Here is a 15,558-nt window from a genome sequence, read left to right on the forward strand (position 1 = left end):
TTTGTGACACTTAGTTCCTGCTTTTGCCCTTTTTATTACTTTATCTTTTATTCCACACGTTCTGCCCCTTCCTGACACACTCTGGTTTTTAATTTCCCCACTGCTACCTAAGTCTATGGCCTTCTCTGTTGTCATTTTTACTATTTGCTCTCTAGGAACCTCCCCCCCACTAGTTAGTTTAAAGCCCTCTCTACAGCCCTAGTTATATGATCCACCAGGACTCTAGTCCCAGCACTGGCCAAGTGAAGCCCGTCCCAACGGAACAGCTCCCTCCTGCCCCAGTACTGGTGCCAGTGTCCCAGGAAGCAAAACCCATTTCTCCCACACCAGTCTCTGGGTGAGTGAGAATGGGGGGTCTCTGGGTGAGAGTGGGGAGTCTCTGGGTGAGTGAGAGTGGGGGGTCTCTGGGTGAGTGAGAGTGGGGGGTCTCTGGGTGAGTGAGAGTGGGGGGGTCTCTGGGTGAGTGAGAACGTGCCCACTTTAAAACCTTTCACAGCGACGCGGCAGGTGGTGAAAATATTGCGTTGATGCAACTGTTGTTGACGTGGCGGCCGGCGCTCTTGACGTGTTGACGCAAGGGTGGTGACGTTTCCGACGTGTCGCCTGCCTACGTTGCTGTGGTGACGCGGCCATCTTGTGCAGTCCCGGGCCGAGCGGCAGAGGCGAGGAGGTGAGAGAGTTGGCTTGTTCTATTAACTGAGGCCGGGGCGGAAGCCTGAGTCCCCCCGACTCTATTGCGGGTGGTCCTGGAGGATATGTCGGGGTCCCTGGGTGGTTGGAGGCATCAGGAGCCGGCCGGGTCTCGCTCCCCCGCTGCTCCAGACGTCGCGTTGGCCGCGGGGCCCAGGAGTCCGGGTGCCTGGAGGCTGAGCCCCGACAGCAAACTGGCTCCGGCCTGCAGCGGATCTGATTCCGCTCACTGCGCCAAGGACCTCACTCCATCCACATCACTCTCACTATCTGGCCTCTGAGTCAGAAGGTTCTGGGTTAAGTTCCACTCCAGGGACCTGAGCACAAAATCCAGGCTGACACTCCCAGTGCAGTGCTGCACTGTCAGAGGTGACGTTTTTCGAAAGCGACGTTAAACCGAGCGCTGTCTGCTCTCTCAGGTTGTCGTATGAGATCCCACGGCCGCTATTTTGAATTAGAGCAGGGCAGTTCTCCCTGGTTTAGGGGGAGACTTGAGAATTTTTTTCACCCAGAGGTGGTGAGGGTCTGGAACTCACTGCCTGAAAAGGTGGTAGAGGCAGAAGCCCTCATCACATTTTAAAAGTACTTGGATATACACTTGAAGTGCCGTAACCTACAAGGCTATGGACCAAGTGCTGGAAAGTGGGATTAGGGTGGATAGTTCTTTGTCGGCCGACATGGACAAGATGGGCCGAATGGCCTCCTGTGCTGTGAATTTCTATGATTCTATGGTGTCCTGGTTAATATTTATCCTTCAACCAACATCACTAAAGAACATAATCTGGTCATTATCACAATTATGTTTGTGGGATCTTGCTGTGTGCTAATTGGCTGCCACATTTCCCTACATTACAACAGTGACTACAGTTCAAAACTACTTCATTGGTTGTAAAGCACTTTTGGACATCCTGAGTTTGTGAAAGGCACTATATAAATGCAAGTCTTTCTATCTACCTAACTCTTTCTGTCTGCCTGATGCGCTTGTTTAAATCTCAATACTTTTGTGACCACATGAGTCACTGTTCAGAGATCCATTAAATATCATTGGTTTTAAGACAGACAGAGGGATTAGATGTCTACCTCCCTCCCTAATCATTGAGACGTGGCTGGTCATGTAGAGCAGTGCAGATGTGCTTGAGATTTTGTGGGCAACATTGGCAAGGCTGCATTTATTGCCCATTCCTTGTTATCCTGAGAAAGTGGTGCTGTACCACTGCTAGCTGCTGATGGTGCTAGGTAAGGAATTGCACCATTTAATAATGCTCCCTTTAAATGCTCCAGGAATCCCGCACAACCGCTTTGCCGGGTTTTCAATGCAAAAATCACATGTATGGTATTTTGAATGGCCTGCGTGGCCCCAAAAATAATTACAGGGTTCATTGCTGTTTAACCTAGGGACAGTGAAGTAACAGCAGTATACGTCCAAGTCAGGATGGTGTGTGACTTGGAGATGGTGTCATTCCTGGGATCTTGCTGCTCCTGGTCGCCATGTTTGTTTAGAAAGTTGCTATAGTACGTCTTGTAGCTGGTGCGTACTGTAGCTACAGTGTGCTGGTGGTCCTCAGTCAACTGAACAGCCCTTGTATTCAAGTTTTTGTGCATGTGCATGATGTGGTGAGAAGCATAATGGGCAAGCGGGTCCCATATCTGATCTCTGGTCTGCCTTGAGTTAACTGATTAATGGTGGCAGGCTTGGTTTCCTTTTTTAGGAATGGGAAATCAGCTTATGTTCCTAACAGTTCACACCCTTCTGGGAAAGTGGACGCATGCAGATGTTTCACGAGAGTAGTTTGAGGCTCCACCTGATTTCTCCTCTTCCCCCACCCCTCACCTGTTGAATAGTTCATCAACGTTCATTTTCTGTGTTGTTCATGAAGAATGGTCATTTGGGCAATTACTTCTGGGCACCTGTGAAAGTATACCCCTCTGCTTCTCGCCACCTTCAGGGTAGGGGGCAGCATGCCCTGCAACGGATCAACTCCAGCTGAAGAAATTAGGTTTTTGACTCGTACCAGGACCTCCGACATGTTTTATATAGTTTACATCATGCACTTGACTGCAAACAGATGTAGTTTTAGCAGCTGAAATCAAAGCACAAGTTATAATGGGTTATGAGTGGAAACACTGAGTAAATATTTGGCAGGCCGCACTGATCAGATCGACTTGCTGGGACATCAGTGAAGTTCGGTTTCTACACATTCCGTGTTGTAGGAGTCGAGCTGTCAAAGTTACTGGGGTAGACCCAGTATTCAGTGAAAGTACATTCTAGCAATGAATTTAATTTGTCCAAATTGCAATACTGATCTAAATCCTTCTGCAAATCTTAAACTCCATCATCTTCTCTGTCCTTGATTCATGTTTTTTAAATTTGATGAGCTTACAATTGTTTTTGACATTCGGGTAGTTATGTACAAATAAGGGTCCTTTTAAATTGCTCTTGATACAGGATATCACCAGGTGTGAGCACTGAATAAGCTGGCGACTAAGTGGAGTATCACGACTTGTATGGAAAATTCAGCACAGAAAAGACTTGTGTCTAGCAGGACCCTTGTTTTGAGAATTCATAGAGCCTTACAGCACAGAAAGAGGCCTTTCGGCCCATTCTTCTTCTTAGGCAGTCCCTCGGAACCGAGGATGACTTGCTTCCACATTAAAAATGAGTTGTCAGGTGACTGATGAGTCCAATGCGGGACCTACAGTCTCTGTCACAGGTGGGGCAGACGGTGGTTGAAGGGGTGGGTGGGTGGGGTGCTTGGATTGACGTGCGCTCCTTCCGCTGTTTGCGCTCGGCTTCCGCTTGCTCCCGGCGAAGAGACTCGAGGTATTCGGCGCCTTCCCGGATGCGTCTCCTCCACTTTGTGCGGTCTTGGGCCAGGGATTCCCAGGTGTCGGTGGGGATGTTGTACTTTTTCAAGGAGGCTTTGAGGGTGTCCTTGAAGCGTTTCCTCTGCTCTCTTGCTGTGTCGGAGCTCTGAGTAGAGCGCTTGTTTTGGGAGTCTAGTATCGGACATGTGGACGATGGGCATCGGGCATTATGCCTGTGCTGGCTCTTTGAAAGAACTGTTCAATTAGTCCCACTCCCCTGCTCTTTCCCCATAGCTCTGCAATTTTTTCCTTTTCAAGTATTTAACCAATTCCCTTTTGAAAGTTACTATTGAATCTGCTTCCACCGTCCTTTCAAACAGTGCGTTCCAGATCACAACAACTCGCTGCATTAAAAAAAAAAAATTCTCCTCATGTCACCTCTGGTTCTTTTGCCAATCACCTTAAACCTTTCTCCTCTGGTTACCGACCCTTCTGCCAGTGGAAACAGTTTCTCCTCAGTGAATTCCAGATCATCGTAACTCGTTGTGTAAAAAAAAGTTCTCATCTCCCCTCTGGTTCTTTTCCCAATTACCTTAAATCTGTGTCATAAGAACATAAGAAATAGGAGCAGGAGTAGGCCATTTGGCCCTTTGAGCCTGCTCCACCATTCAATAAGATCATAACTGATCTTCTACCTCATCTCCACTTTCTTGCACTATCCCCATATTCCTTGATTCCCTTAATATTCAAAAATCTATCGATCTCTGTCTTGAATATACTCAACGACTGAGCCTCCACAGCCCTCTGGGGTAGAGAATTCCAAAGATTCACCACCCTCTGAGTGAAGACATTTCTCCTCATCTCAGTCCTAAATGGCCAACCCCTTATTCTGATACTGTGACCCCTGGTTCTAGACTCCCCAACCAGGGGAAACATCCTCCCTGCATCTACGCTGTCAAGTCCTGCAAGAATTTTGCATGTTTTAATGAGATCCCCTCTCGTTCTTCTAAACTCTAGAGAATATAGGCCTAGTCTACTCAATCTCTCCTCATAGGACAATCCCCTCATCCCAGGAATCAGTCTGGTGAACCTTCATTGCACTCCCTCTGTGGCAAGTATATCCTTCCTTAGGTAAGGAGACCAAAACTGTACACAGTACTCCAGGTGTGGTCTCACCAGGGTCCTATATAATTGCAGTAAGACGCCTTTACTCTTATACTCAAATCCTCTTGTAATAAAGGCCAACATACCATTTGCTTTCCTAATTGCCTGCTGTACCTACATGTTAACTTTCAGTGATTCGTGTCCAAGGACACCCAGGTCCCCCTGAACACCAACATTTCCCACGTGCCCTCTGATTGCTGACCCTCCTGCCACTGGAAACAGTTTCTCCTTATTTACTCTATCAAAACCTTCATGATTTTGATCTAATGAAGGCCTAGTGCCTCAGCCTGCAGGCTGTGCTGCCTAATATTTGCTGAGATATTTTTGTGCTGGTAATGTCCTGGGTTCAACTGTTTGAATTCCATGGACTGGCAGGTCTTGTTCTCATTATGACTCCCTTATTGTTGGATAAACGCAGCAAATCGCTTTGCCAACCAGTGCAAATACTGATGCTTCTATCCATGCAATGTGATTTGAAGTTGAGAAATGTAACTATAGTATAACTTCAGCCTTTTATGCTAGGTGTCAGCTGTGGCTCAGTGGGTTGCACTCTAAGTCAGAAGGTTGTGGGTTCAAGTCCCACTCCAGAGACTTGAGCACAAAAATCTAGGCTGACACTCCAGTGCAGTACTGAGGGAGTGTTGCACTGTTGGAGCTGCCGTCTTTTGAATGATACGTTAAACTGAGGCCCCATCTGCGCTCTCATGGCATTATTTCGAAGAAGAGCGGGGGAGTTCCCCCTGGTGTCCTGGTCAATATTTATCCCTCAAACAACACCTTAAAAACGATTGTGGTCATTATCACATTGCTGTTTGTGGGATCTTGCTGTTGCAGATTAGCTGCTGCATTTCCCACATTACAACAGTGACTATACTTCAAAAAGCACTTAATTGGCTGTAAAGCACTTTGGGACGTCCTGAGGTCGTGAAAGGCGCTATATAAATGCAAGTCTTTCTTTGAGAGAAAAATAAATTCATTCTTTCTTTCTAGCGGGTAGACTACATCTGTTTTTTTTCGTTTATTTGCAGTAAATTGTGATTGAAGAAAAAAATGATGGAGGAAAGTGGGATTGAGACAACTCCCCCCAGTACCCCACCACCTAGCACCTCCGTGCCTGCAAGCAGCCACTCGGTCTCCACAGGTACTGCTATTTAAAGTTTCAAATTGGACTTTTCAGACGTAGAATCTCTGATCATAGATACAGTGCGTTTGACAGTGAGTAAACTAGTACTAATAAAATAAACTACCAAGAAGGAAACCTATACTTTCAGGAAAATATATTTTGCAGCTTTTCCTGTACATTAAAGATTCTCATTACTATTTTGGAAAAATAGGTCAATGCTATCGTATTTAATTGGATTATGGGGACTTTTGTATAACTGACTAATATATATATATAATATATATTATATATATATTTTATCTTCTATCTTCTATATATATATATAAAGCGATGCTTCTGTCCTTCTGTCTGTCCTTCTGTCTGTCCTTCTGTCTGTCCTTCTGTCTGTCCTTCTGTCTGTCCTTCTGTCTGTCCTTCTGTCTGTCCTTCTGTCTGTCCTTCTGTCTGTCCTTCTGTCTGTCATCGCGTGTGCGTCTGTCGGGCTATGCGCTCGAAAGTTACAGGGCGTACCTACGCGTGCATTACGTCGAAAGAAAGCTTACCTTTCCAAAACGGTCTTAAGCGTATTTACGTTTCGGCCGGGCTAAAATCGCGCCCGCGGTATCCGAAAAACCTTCAACATTCCGCTCATTAGCATCTCATTATCCGCTCATTAGCGACAGAGTGACCTCGAGGTCGACCAATCGTACGGCGGCTTGCTGCCGCGTGCGGCCGGGCCCTCCTACGGTCGAGTGACGGGACGATTGACCAATCATACGCTTTGGTCACCTGACGGTCGACCAATCGGTGCGTGTGTGGGCGGGCCTTATCGTTCTGAACCGAGGTGAGTAGCCGCCATCTTGCTTCCATTCTTTTTCCTGCTTTCTGCGTCTTTCTTTTCAAATATACATTTCCAGCAAAATAAAATTGAATTTATTAAATTGTTTTAAAATAAATCACTCATTTGTAAATATTTTACCTAACCTGAAGATTCTTTTTCCTACCTTTCCCCGTTTTTTTCTTAGGCCTGAAAGCCTGGGCCTTTCTTGCCCAGCCAGGCCCGAGCTAGGTAATTGGGCTGCTGCTAAGCTCCTCGCTCCTCACCCCCCCCCCCCCCCGGTGTCACGTTACCCGGGGCAACGGCGTCAGCCACGAGGGTCAGGGTGCGCGCGCAGCAGGAGCAGGTGAGACGCGGCGTCTCTCTCTGTTCCCCGCTCGGCTCAGGCGGGGGGGGCGGGGCTCTCGAGTGCGGATCTCGGCCTGAGAGGGACTTCAAGCCGGCTCGGCCGGGGGGGCGGGGCTCGGAGAGCGGGGCTCTCGGGAGTGCGGGGCGGGCTCGGAGAGCGGGGCTCTCGGGAGTGCGGGGCGGGGCGGCTGGGGCTTTGAGAGCGGGGCTCTCGGGAGTGCGGGGCGGGGCGGCACGGCAGGGTTACCCCGGCAACCGGCCGTGGCCGTCTCTCAGCCTCCAGCCCTCCCTTCCTTCCGCCCTCCCCCTCCCCGCCCCCTGCTCCCCCCTCCCCTCCCCCTCCCCCCTCCTTCCCCCCCTCCCTCCCTCCCCCCGCCCCTCCCTCCCCCCCCCCGCCGCCCCTCCCTCCCTTCCCCCCCCCGCCCCTCCCTCCCCCCCGCCCCTCCCCTCCCCCCCGCCCCTCCCCTCCCCCTCCGCCCCCCCACCCCTCCAGTCGCGCTCTCTCTCTTTCCCCCCCCCCCCCCCCAGTCGCTCGCTCTCGCTCTCTCCCAACAACAACATGCCCTCGAAAAAGCCTCGGCACCGCCGGGCACTTCAGCTAGTTATATATATCTGGATATGTAGGACTTCAGAAGAGAAAATGTTTTTATTTGCAAGCTGTAATTTGCTGTATAAGTTGGGGATCTCGAAGGTTTTCAAGATTATGAAAGGTTTTGAGAGGGTAAATTGTGAAAGATTCTGTTGGAAAATCAGTAAGAAGGGCATCGGCGTACGGAAGATGTTTTTATTGTGGGGGATGCCTAAAAGTAGGAGCCATAAATAAAAGATAACCACTTATAAATCCAATAGGGAATTCAGGAGAAACTTCTTTACCCAGAGAGTGGTGAGAATGTGGAACGTGCAACTACAGGGAGTAGTTGAGGTGAATAGCACAGATGCATTTAAGGGGAAGCTAGATAACCACATGAGGGGGAAAGGAATAGAAGGATATGCTGATAGGGTGAGATGAAGTAGAGTGGGAGGAGGCTCATGTGGAGCATAAACACCGGCATAGACCACTTTGGCTGAATGGCCCGTTTCTGTGCTGTAAATTGTATGTAATTCTCAATTTAATAAAACTGAGGAAGTTAGAATATTTTTCTTTGAGAATATGGAGTGCTTTACCCAAGTTGCTTTGGAGGCAGAAACTGCAAAAGCATTTAAAAGCAAATTATTTGAAAAGAGAATATCTAAAAGGAAAAGGGCAGGAAAATGGAATACAGTACATGGCATGGGGGGAAGAGTTGGTAAAGATGTAGTGGGCCAATGAACCGACTTCTGTGCTATAATTTCTGTGCCTCTGAAAATTCCAGGTGAAGTTATTTGTGTTTTTATCTGAATATTGAGATGCAATGTGAAATGTTTTATTTAATCCTTTTAAATTATTTAATTAATTTGCAGAAACATGAAATTGTGCATTTCCTCATCAGCAGTACTTTTTAACGAGCAAAATTATTGTATTCCACCACGGAGCTCTTTAAAATGGGTTGAATCTTTTAGAAATATTTAAATCTAAACTGGGATGTGAGCCTAAATTTTCCTTTTAACTAATATCAGCACATCTGTGTAACTTTCCTTTAGAGAAGCCTAAAATAAATATCGAAGTAAGAACTTTGTCTTCAAAGTGCTTAATTCTTCAGAATGGGATGTGTCACAGGTGGTTCTATGGATGTGAAGTTGCATTGTACTGAATGGAAATGCGATTTTTCTTTATGCGCACCAGTTCTCCAACTTAATTGAAGCGCTTTGTGAGCTTTACAGGATTACTATTTTAGTGGGTTTTATTTTTCAAATTGCTTCCATAAGTTTGCCTGCCATCCAGGTGTACATAATGTACTGTTATTGTGGAGCTTAGAAATGAGAGCAATGTTATTGATTTATATGCTTTTAAAGTTTTCACTTTTTTTGTTTCTCTCTTGGCTTATCTGTCGGCAGTTCTACCCAGCCCTTTATCTAATCCCATCACCACTTCCATCTCTGCTTTACCACCCTCAATCTTTTCCACTCCTCCTCCTAGACCCCACATGCCTCCTGCCATGTCTTCTACACCCCTGGCTGTTGGATCTCCTGCTGTCGCCTCCCCCGTTCATCCAGCTGTTGCTCATTCTGGTACTCCAGCCTACAGCAGTCCTGTAAGCTTTCCTCCTTCAGCACCCCCTATGGGCTCTCCCGCTGGTCCTGTCTTTTCTGCACCTCCCACAGGTCCACCCATCACTGGTTTCTCCATGGCTGCAAATTATGACATCACCCGAGGTCACGCTGGGCGAACCCCACAAACTCCACTGATGCCAACCTTTCCTTCATCCGCCACAGGTGGTAGTTTTATTTTAATGCTCCGTCTCTGTTTATAGACTAGTTTGCATTTTCTTAACTTGAAAATTGTGTGCCAGAGTGTTTAATATTGTCAGCTTTCTGTAGCGTAAATCTTTTAACACTTGTTGACCAGCAAAGTAGAAATCTGAGTCAGCCGTTTATTTCCCCCCCCCCCCCCGCCCCCCGTACCATGTCACTAAAAAAGCTTGACCGGTCTGTGTTTTGTGGTGCTATCCAATCCCTTTGACTCCAGTTTAAAAAGTTACACCCCAGTAGAACTAGTTGTTGACAAATAGTCTTGCTAATCTGGAGTAACAACATTAACGAACAGAGTTTGGTTTAAAAAGGCTTTGTTAAATGTATTTTCAGTATTTGAGCGTTAAAACTGAGCTGATCCTGTACTCGCATGACATTTATGTATAAATACTTCCAGCAGGGATCACTGGGTAGCAATCAGGGAGCAGGCTGTCTGGCTGTTTTTTTAAATACTAATTTTTATTTGGTTAGAAACTGTTTTTAATTTATGCCAAACATGGACACAACAAACTTGGTTCCTTTATTTTTTGGCAGGAGTTGTAGCAAGCACCATGACTCGGGCCTCTGCTCCTGCTGGAGGTGGCTCTTCCATTACTTTCCCAGAGGAGACTGAAGATCCCAGGATGCCTGTGCACTACGATCAAAGTGGCTCTGGAGGAGGACTGTGGGGCTTCTTTAAGGTAGGCCTCAGTGATGTAACTCTTGGCCTGGAATTTGGGGTCAGCGGCGAAGGAGCGGCACTCACCGATCACCTCGCTGACAGCTGCGCACACAGTTTTTGCCAGCTTTAGAGCAGAGACTTGCTCTAATCTGGCATCTGATCCAGCGTGGCGCCCTCAACAGGGCATCTATGGAATCTGTGAGCAGGACAAGCAACAGTGAGGCGCTTCAACCAATCAGATTGAAGCATCTTGACTGAGACACGGAGTCTAAACCAGGAAGTATAAATTGGAATTAAATCATGTACCGAAAGTGAAATAAAGTTTGAGAAAGACAGATGGGATAAAGAGCGATAAAAGAGGACAGAAAAAGTTTAAAAAAAAAAAAAAAAATTAAATCTCCAGCACCAATTAACTTCTGAAGGAATGAGACTCCACAGTTGTAAAATTTAATTTTCAGTGCCAGAGAGGTTGTTTGGCAGTAATTATTACTCATCACCAATGTTTCCTGTAAGGTGCGTGGGTGCACAGCCAGGCAGCGATCTGCAAAGTCCTGCGCACTTAAATTCATAGGCCACGCAGTGAGCTGGCAATGAGAGAATGGCGGCACCATTGCCCTAGACAAAGATGTTGGCCCTACGTGCTGCATAAAGCCGAACTCCCGCCTGCACTAAGATGAGGACACCATGGCCTAAACAAAGATGGCGGCATTGCTCAATGATCAAAGCAGCAGAACCCCCGCCCTGCCTAAACATGGTGGCACTTGCGCTCTGGACAGCAAAAGCGGCTCTGGCACCCTGCACAAAGATGGCTGTGGGGCTTTTTCCGTCGGGTAGTTAATGTCATTGCGGTTCCTTTCCTGGAAGTGACACCTAGTGAGTTACAGTGGGAGTCAAGAGTCCAGAGTGCAGTAGTTGGAGGTCCGGTTACCATGGTCTGCAACAGCAGTGGGAGTTTGTGGAGAACATTGTAATCCCGGACATCCACGTTTGCAGTAAGTGCCTGCATCTTGAGGAACTTCAGCTCAGAGTTTTTGAGCTGGAGTCTGAGGTGCAGACATTGCGGGGAATCGGGTGGGGAGAGTTACCTGGACACTTTGATCCAGGAGGCAGTCATACCCCTTAGGTTAGGTAGTGGTACAGGTCTAGTTAGTGGTCAGGGACAGGAGGGTATGACTGCAACTCAGGCAGGTAAGGGGATCCCAGGTGCAGTGCTGGAGGAGCGTTTGCCCTTGTCCAACAGGTATGAGGTTCTTGCTGCCTGTGTGGATGAGGGAAACGCCTGCAGGGTGGATGAGCAAGCTGACCATGGTGTAGGAGGCCCTTCAAGTGGGGGGAGTGAAAGGGAATGTAGTTGTGGTAGGGGACAGTATAGTCAGGGGGATAGATACTGTTCTCTGCAGCCACGACCGAGAGTTCCAAAGGTTGTGTTGTCTGCCCGGTGCCAGGGTTAAAGATATCTCGCAGCTGGAGAAGAACTTGGAGTGGGAGGGGGAGGATCCATTTGTCATGGTCCACGTAGGAACCAACAACATAGGTAAAACTAGGAACGAGGTTCTGCTGAGGGAGTTTGAGGAGCTAGGATCCAAATTAATAAGCAGAACCTCCAAGGTAATAATCTCTGGATTGTTACCTGACCCATGCGCAAATTGGCACAGGGACAAACAGATTAGAGGTTTAAATGTGTGGCTCAAAGAGTGGTGTGGGAGGAAGGGGTTTTGGTTCATTGGGCACTCGCACCAGTATTGGGGAAAGAGGGAGCTGTTCTGTTGGGGCAGGCTCCACTTAAACCGGGCTGGGACCAGTGTCCCGGCGAACCGAATAACTAGGGCAGTAGACTGGGCTTTAAACTAATGAAGAGGGGGCGGGAGGATTCAGGAAAGAGTAAATTTAAAAGCAGCGAGAGAAATGTCAAGGCTCTAGAGCAGAGTAGAGTTTTGGGTAAAAATAAGCAGAGTGGATCAGGAAGGGACAGTGAGAGTAACAAAGATAATAAGGCATCAGTGACTAAGGTGACATCAGGGAAAAAGAGAAATAAGTCAAAGTGTAGGGGGTGGTGTCTTGAGTCAGCTTTGCCTCTGACTGTTTTGGGCGGTTCGAATCGCTCTCACACCCCTTTGGTTCTAGACTCTGGACTTGGGTACAGGCTGCGATACAAAATTGGAGTAGACAACTGGTTTGGTGCAAGAAAAACTGCGTTTTACTAGAGTCACAATGAAATTATAACATTGAAGAATTACACTTGGATTACTGGAATATTTACAGACACTCAAGAGTACACTTAATTAGGAATGGGGAACACACGGCACAACGAGGGAAAAATCACATTAATCCCCCTACCCTTGTCCCACCCCCAATATCTAACTAAATTGTACACGCGGTTGTGGATTTGTCTGGTAAGTACCCACTTTTCTTAGTTAGAAATAGGGAGAGTAAAGTCTTTGTTGGGTACCTTAGCTTGTAGAGTGGAAAACTTCGGGTTTTGTTCTTGTGGTGGTCTGGTTGTCTAGTTTTGTTGTGGTTGGGGTTCGGTTGGCGGTCTTCGGTGTCGGCTCGGTCGCGGTGGTCTAGATTATTACCTGTGTAGTGGTAATGATTTGAAGGTATGGTTTACCCGGCCCTTTTGTTACCGCGGTGCTCGTGGTCGGTCCTCGTGTCGGGCTGTGGTTGCGGCCTTGTTGTCTTCGGTCGAGCCTGCCCCGCCGTGGTGTTCCGTGAGCCTTCCTGTTGGCTTCCGAATGAAGATGCAGGGTGGTGTCGCCTTCTCGGTTACGGTGGGCCTACAGTTATACTATTTTTGAGTTTGTTATCTGCGCGCCAAATCAGGGTTAGTTCTTTGTCCGATTTTTGGCGGGCTCGTTAAGGTGATTATAGCCATTCACCTTAACTGGTTTTGGGGCGGTTGTCTCGGTGCTAAATGGCCTTTAATGTCTTGGGTGTTTGTCATGCATAAGGTTAATCGGTGTGTTCCTGGCTTGGTAGCTAGTTCGAACTGTAAACGATTATTTATGCAGAGTTTTGATGGGCTTTAGGTTTGTGCAAGATTAAGTGTTTTCCTGAGTTGATTTGTTTAAACGGAAGAATGTGTGTTCTGTCTCCTCCAGTTGTCTGGTTTTGAAATAACAAATCAAAGCTGTCCCCCGCCACCCCCCCCCCCCCACAGGCCCAGTCATGTCAAGTTTTAAGCTTTTTGAACTTGACATCCTGCCTGCTGGGTCCCACTTTAACCTTGCAGTTTTGCCATAAAGTCCAAAAGCCATTTCCTTCAGGGTTCCCTTATTAATAACTTGTCCTTCAGGGTCCCTTATTAATAACTTGGGCAATGTGGGAATTTTGAGAATCCTACAAAAGCTAAAAGCACTATATCTGAATGCGTGAAGCATTTGCAACAAAACAGATGAATTAATAACGCAGATGGAAATGAACAGGTTTGATCTAATAGCCATAATGGAGACGTGGTTGCAAAGTGTGTTTTTTGTGCCTGAAAGGAATGTATATTTGTTGTAAATTATGTGTTCATTCTTTAAATGCTAGCTAGTGCTTCTCTACCGTCATACATTTTAATGTAGTTTCCCAATGTACCTTAGCCAACTCGCCCCTCATACCTACGTAGTTTGCTTTGTTTAGATTTAAGACCCTAGTTTCAGATTTAACTAAGTCACTTTCAACTTCAATATAAAATTCTATCCTATTATGGTCACTCTCCCCTAAAGGCCCCTTTACTACAAGGTTATTAATTAATCCTTTCTCATTGCCAATACTAGATCTAAAATAGCTTGCTCCCTAGTTGGTTCCTCAACATACTGATCTAGAAAACTAACGTGCATACATTCCACAAATTCGCCCTCCACACTATTACTGCAAATTTGGTTTGCCCAGTCTGTATGTAGATTAAAGTCCCCCCTAAGGTAGTGTAGTAGATGTATATATGGACTTTCAAAAAGCATTTGATGAAGTACCACACAATGGACTTATTCAGAAAATAGAAGCACGTCTTATTAAAGGAACGGTGGTAACTTGCGTACATGATTGGCTACAGGATAGGTGGCAGATGTTTTTCTGACTGGAGAGAAGTATGTAGTAAGGTACCTTAGGGGTTGGTATTGGGACCATTGCTTTACTTGTTATAACCTGGACCTGGGTATAGGGAGCACAATTTTGAAGTTTGCGGATTATACAAAACTTGGCAATGCAGTAAATAATGAGCAGGATAGTAGCAGAGTAGAGGTAGAATGGGACGTGTGAGGAGAGGTAGAATGGGACGTGTGAGGAGAGGTAGAATGGGACGTGTGAGGAGAGGTAGAATGGGACGTGTGAGGAGAGGTAGAATGGGACGTGTGAGGAGAGGTAGAATGGGACGTGTGAGGAGAGGTAGAATGGGACGTGTGAGGAGAGGTCATAGAGTTATACAGCACGGATAGAGGCCCTTCGGCCCATCGTGTCCGCGCCGGCCATCAAGCCCTGTCTAATCTAATCCCATATTCCAGCATTTGGTCCGTAGCCTTGTATGCTATGGCATTTCAAGTGCTCATCCAAATGCTTCTGAAATGTTGTGAGAGTTCCTGCCTCCACAACCCTTTCAGGCAGAGAGTTCCAGACTCCAACCACCCTCTGGGTGAAAAAGTTCTTTCTCAAATCCCCTCTAAACCTCCCGCCCTTTACCTTGAATCTATGCCCCCTAGTTATTGACCCTTCTACTAAGGGAAAAAGCTCCTCAGTATCCATCCTATCCATGCCCCTCACAATTTTGTACACCTCAATCATGTCCCCCCTCAGCCTCCTCTGCTCCAAGGAAAACAAACCCAATCTGCCCAGTCTCTCTTCATAGCTGAAGCGCTCCAGCCCTGGTAACATCCTGGTGAATCTCCTCTGCACCCTCTCCAAAGCGATCACATCCTTCCTGTAGTGTGGCGACCAGAACTGCACACAGTATTCCAGCTGTGGCCTAACCAGTGTTTTATACAGCTCCATCATAACCTCCTTGCTCTTATATTCTATGCCTCGGCTAATGAAGGCAAGTATCCCATATGCCTTTTTTACCACCTTATCCACCTGTTCCGCCGCCTTCAGGGATCTGTGTACTTGCACACCCAGATCCCTCTGACCCTCCGTCTTGCCTAGAGTCTTACCATTCATTGTGTATTCCCTTGCCTTGTTAGTCCCCCCAAAGTGCATCACCTCACACTTTTCCGAGTTAAATTCCATTTGCCACTGTTCCGCCCATCTGACCAACCCATCTATATCGTCCTGCAGGCTGAGGCTACCCTCCTCGCTATTTACCACCCTACCAATTTTTGTATCATCCGCGAACTTACTGATCATACCTTTTACATTCATATCCAAGTCATTAATGTAGACCACAAACAGCAAGGGACCCAGCACCGATCCCTGTGGCACCCCACTGGCCACAGGCTTCCAGTCACAAAAACAACCTTCGACCATCACCCTCTGCCTTCTGCCACTAAGCCAGTTTTGTATCCAATGTGCCAAGGCACCCTGGATTCCATGGGCTCTTACCTTCTTGACCAGTCTCCTGTGCGGGACTTTATCGAAGGCCTTACTGAA

The 15,558-nt window shown here is 47.1% G+C and overlaps 1 protein-coding gene across 1 annotated transcript in view; it reads left to right on the forward strand.

Moving 5' to 3' along the window:
• Window positions 1–545: 545 nt before the first annotated feature.
• prrc1 (proline-rich coiled-coil 1) overlaps window positions 546–15,558 on the forward strand; it is a 40,509-nt gene continuing 25,496 nt past the window's right edge. The window contains exons 1-4 of the mRNA XM_085992089.1: window positions 546–670; window positions 5,688–5,800; window positions 8,922–9,302; window positions 9,870–10,015. Of these exons, the coding sequence (XP_085848215.1) occupies window positions 5,710–5,800; window positions 8,922–9,302; window positions 9,870–10,015 (618 nt within the window). The 5' untranslated portion in view covers window positions 546–670; window positions 5,688–5,709. The remainder of the gene's footprint in view (window positions 671–5,687; window positions 5,801–8,921; window positions 9,303–9,869; window positions 10,016–15,558) is intronic.

Source organism: Somniosus microcephalus, chromosome 1, assembly GCF_052327205.1.
Source record: "Somniosus microcephalus isolate GS21.2 chromosome 1, FLI_Smic_1.0, whole genome shotgun sequence".
Lineage (NCBI taxonomy): Eukaryota > Metazoa > Chordata > Chondrichthyes > Squaliformes > Somniosidae > Somniosus > Somniosus microcephalus.